Genomic DNA, 3599 nt, shown 5'->3' with positions numbered 1-3599 from the left:
TGTGGATTCACAGAAGATAGAAGCAGTGAAACAATGGCCAAGACCTTCCTCTGCTACAGATACCAGAAGTTTCTTAAGTCTAGCGCGGTATTATAGAAGGTTCATGGAAGGATTCTCATCCATAGCCTCACCATTGACTTTGTTAACTCAGAAGATGGTCATGTTTCAATGGTCAAATGATTTTGAGAAAAGCTTCGCAGAATTGAAAACTAGATTGACTACAACTCTTGTCTTTAGTCTACCAGAGGGTTCAGATGTTTATGTGATCTATTGTGATACATCCAGATTTGGCTAGGTATTGTTTTGATGCAGCGAGATAAGGTTATAGCATATGCGTCTAGACAGCTTAGGTTCATGAGAAGAACTATCCAACCAATGACCTCGAGCTTGAAGCAGTGGTGTTTGCACTCAAGATATAGAGACACTACTTGTATGGTGTTCATGTAGGTGTGTTCACTGATCATAAGAGCATTCAGTATGTGTTCACCTAGAAAGAGTTAAATCTTCGCCAGAGGAGTTAGCTTGAGTTCCTTAAGGATTATGATATGAGTGTGCATTATCATCCTAGTAAAGTGAATGTAGTAGCAGATGCTCTTAGTGGATTATCTATGTGTAGTGTAGCCCATGTTGAGAAAAGGATCTAGTGAAGGATGTTCTCAGGGTTGCTCACTTTGGAGTTCTCCTTATGAGCATATCAGACAGTGGTGAAACAGTTCAGAATGGGGTAGAATCTTCTTTGGTAGTGGAGCTTAAGAAAAAACAAGACACTGATCAAATCTTGCTTGATTACGGGTGCAGTACACAATCAGAGAGTGGATGTTTTCTCCCAAGGGGAGATGGTGTACTTCCCTACTAGGGTAGATTGTGTGTTCCTGATGTAGAACTTTTGATTAAGAATTTACAGGATATGTGGAGGGTGTGTGTTATCGATTTCTCGGGTAATTGGGATGATCACTTACCTCTCATTGAGTTTTCTTACCCTAGCATCAGTTTGGATCCTAATGAGGCTCCATATAGGAGAAAATCTAAATCTCATATTATATGGTTTGAAGTTGGTGAAGCTTAATTGATTGGACAAAAGTTGGTTTATCAAACTACCGATAAAGTGAAGATAATTCAATAAAGGTTGAAGAAATCATATACCGATGTTAGGAGAAGAGACTAAGAGTTTGAGGTGGATGATTGGGGTTACTTGAAGGTTTAACCCATGAAGGGTGTTATAAGATTTGCTAAGAAAGGGAAACTTAGTCCCCGGTATGTTGGTCCTTACAGGATATCCAAGAGAATTAACAATGTAGTATATGAGTTGGAGCTACCGTCAGAGTTAGCAGGAATCCATCCAGTATCCCGCATTTCAATGTTAAAGATGTTAAATAAGTTTATGGGTGATCCTTTACTTATTATACCTACTGAAAATATTGGTATTAAGGACAACCTATGTTATGAAGACGTATCCGTTGAAACACTTGATCATCAGGTTCGCAAATTGAGAACGAATGAGGTAGCATCAGTGAAGGTTCTATCGAGAAATCAGTTTGTTGAGGAATAAACTTTGGAGGCAGAGGGGGATATGAATAATATATATCCACATATCTTTACTTCTGTAAAAGTTCCAGTCCAAGGTAATGACTCTTTAAGAATACTCTTCGATTTGATATGCTATGTTTGTGTTAAATTGCATGTTGGCTGTTGGATGTTTCCACCCTTATTTTTACATAGAGTGACTTAATTCAAGTAAGAATGTTCCCAAAAGGAAGATATATGGTAACACCTTGGTCTTAGAAAGAGTTAATTTTAGAAAGAACTAAATTGAAAGATATAATTTGAGAATTTTGTAAGTTAGATAAATTGTGAACTTTGGGTCAACTTCAAATGAGTTTAAATTACTAAATATGATTTCTTAGGTGTATCATAAGATATCAATTGCAATATCTTCGAGTTCCTTTTCCAATGCCACAAAATTTGCTAAATTACAAGTTTGGATTAGGGAGATATGCCCGTTTAAGCATAGTCTGTCCACTTAAAGAAATCCATCTGAATTAAGGAGGGGTATTTTGGCCTTTTCCTTACTCCACTAGTGTAACTCATTTTTAGTAATATTTTATGGTTCTAAATTGACATTGATCAGTTTTCACAATTTCTAAACACACTTGGGGCTTTAGAGAGAAGTTCAAGAGGAGAAAATGGAGAAGCTCAAGCGTTTGTTTCAAGATTCTTGTGATCGTTGGGGAGTTTTGCCTAGGATTCAATCCTTTTGACGTATGTAAGCATTTATAGTGATGGGTTTAGCCAACGTCATGCCAATCATGAGTTTCTTGAGTTGATTTCGTCCATTAAAATCCAAGTACTGAGGTTCTTGATGAGCTTTTTAAAGTTTCATTCTTAAATCTTCAATATTAGATTTGATGGGCTCTTGAGGTGATTGTTACGAGTATGAGGGTTGTTTATTAGTATATTTTCTTTTACTAATATTGGGTATACAAATCTAAGATTCAGGAAGAAAAAAAATCGAGTCTAGGTGAATTTAAGGCCAAAAATTGAACAGGATAATTCGTCAGGTTTTCTGGGCGGGGCCTATGGCGATGCACCAGAGATGTGCCAGGGGATCTTGCACATCGCGCTAGTAGTGTGCCAGAAATGGTGCTCTAAAGTTTAGGGGTTGGAACCTAGCGCCACTCAATGCACACTCTTTTCCTGATTATACCTATCCAAACTACATCTAATCAATGAGAAATATTCTATATCCAAATCATAACTCTTGAATTTATAATTCAAATATAATGTTCAAGGGAGTTCATTCGAGTTATTTTAAGAAGTCTTTTGCAAACTTTTACAGTTTGTTTTAAGACTTGAGTGTTTTATACATTTTCAGAAAATAATATTTTTATAAGTTTTATTGACTTTTTAGAGTCGCCACTTAATTTTTGAGAAAATCAAGAAAACTATTCTTTCAATTTGACTAAAATAGAAAATTAATTTGAAAGATTTTTTAAAGGGTTCAGGGATTCTTATTAACGTCTTAGGAAGGTTTGAAAGCACCTAAGACGTCCGCTTACTTGCGGCTATCCGACAACTAATTTGCTTGGCTAAAACTCAACTTTATTTGGAATAAAATCTGTTTAGAGTTTGTTTGAATGTGAATGATTATTTCTGTATCTAAAAGATTTGCTAAACTTTATTTTAGTTTATTTCTTAGCTCAATTTAACTAGGCGATTAAAACGATACGATGTCTCGAGGGGTTTTTGATTCTTTAACCCTAAGACTAGCAACAATTAAATAACAAGTAATTAAGAAAATAGAAAGAGATAGAGAGAGAGGGGGGGAGAGAGATTGGTCCCAATCCCAGGTTCTGTCCGCCTGGATCGGTATTTGGACCCTTTTGTTTGTGGGCCTTAGGCCCACTTGACTTGTACCTGTCCTAAACTAAACATAAAAATAATAGTATAACTTACATAAATCCCATATTATAATATCTAAATTACATCTTATCCCTACTTTTTCTATTTTACAAAAATCCCTTAACATAGAAATCATCTGGATACATAAGTTTCATGCAGATACATTAGATGTGATACATTGTAACAGCTGATACTTGCAC

At 35.8% G+C, this 3599-nt stretch overlaps 1 protein-coding gene across 1 annotated transcript; it reads left to right on the top strand.

The window, feature by feature from the left end:
- Positions 1-1207: 1207 nt before the first annotated feature.
- On the top strand, positions 1208-1549 carry LOC114074025. Its single transcript, XM_027911947.1, has one exon. The coding sequence runs from the start codon at positions 1208-1210 to the stop codon at positions 1547-1549; it is 342 nt and encodes a 113-aa protein (XP_027767748.1).
- The last annotated feature ends 2050 nt before the right edge of the window (positions 1550-3599 follow it).

The sequence above is a fragment of the Solanum pennellii genome, chromosome 9 (assembly GCF_001406875.1).
Source record: "Solanum pennellii chromosome 9, SPENNV200".
NCBI classification, from domain to species: Eukaryota; Viridiplantae; Streptophyta; class Magnoliopsida; order Solanales; family Solanaceae; genus Solanum; species Solanum pennellii.
The sequence above is the reverse complement of the archived record's forward strand: the minus strand, read 5'-3'. Positions and strand labels throughout refer to the sequence as shown.

Coding starts and splice junctions, on each gene's coding strand:
- LOC114074025 (XM_027911947.1), top strand. CDS start 1,208: ATGAAGGGTGTTATAAGATTTGCTAAGAAAGGGAAACTTAGTCCCCGG.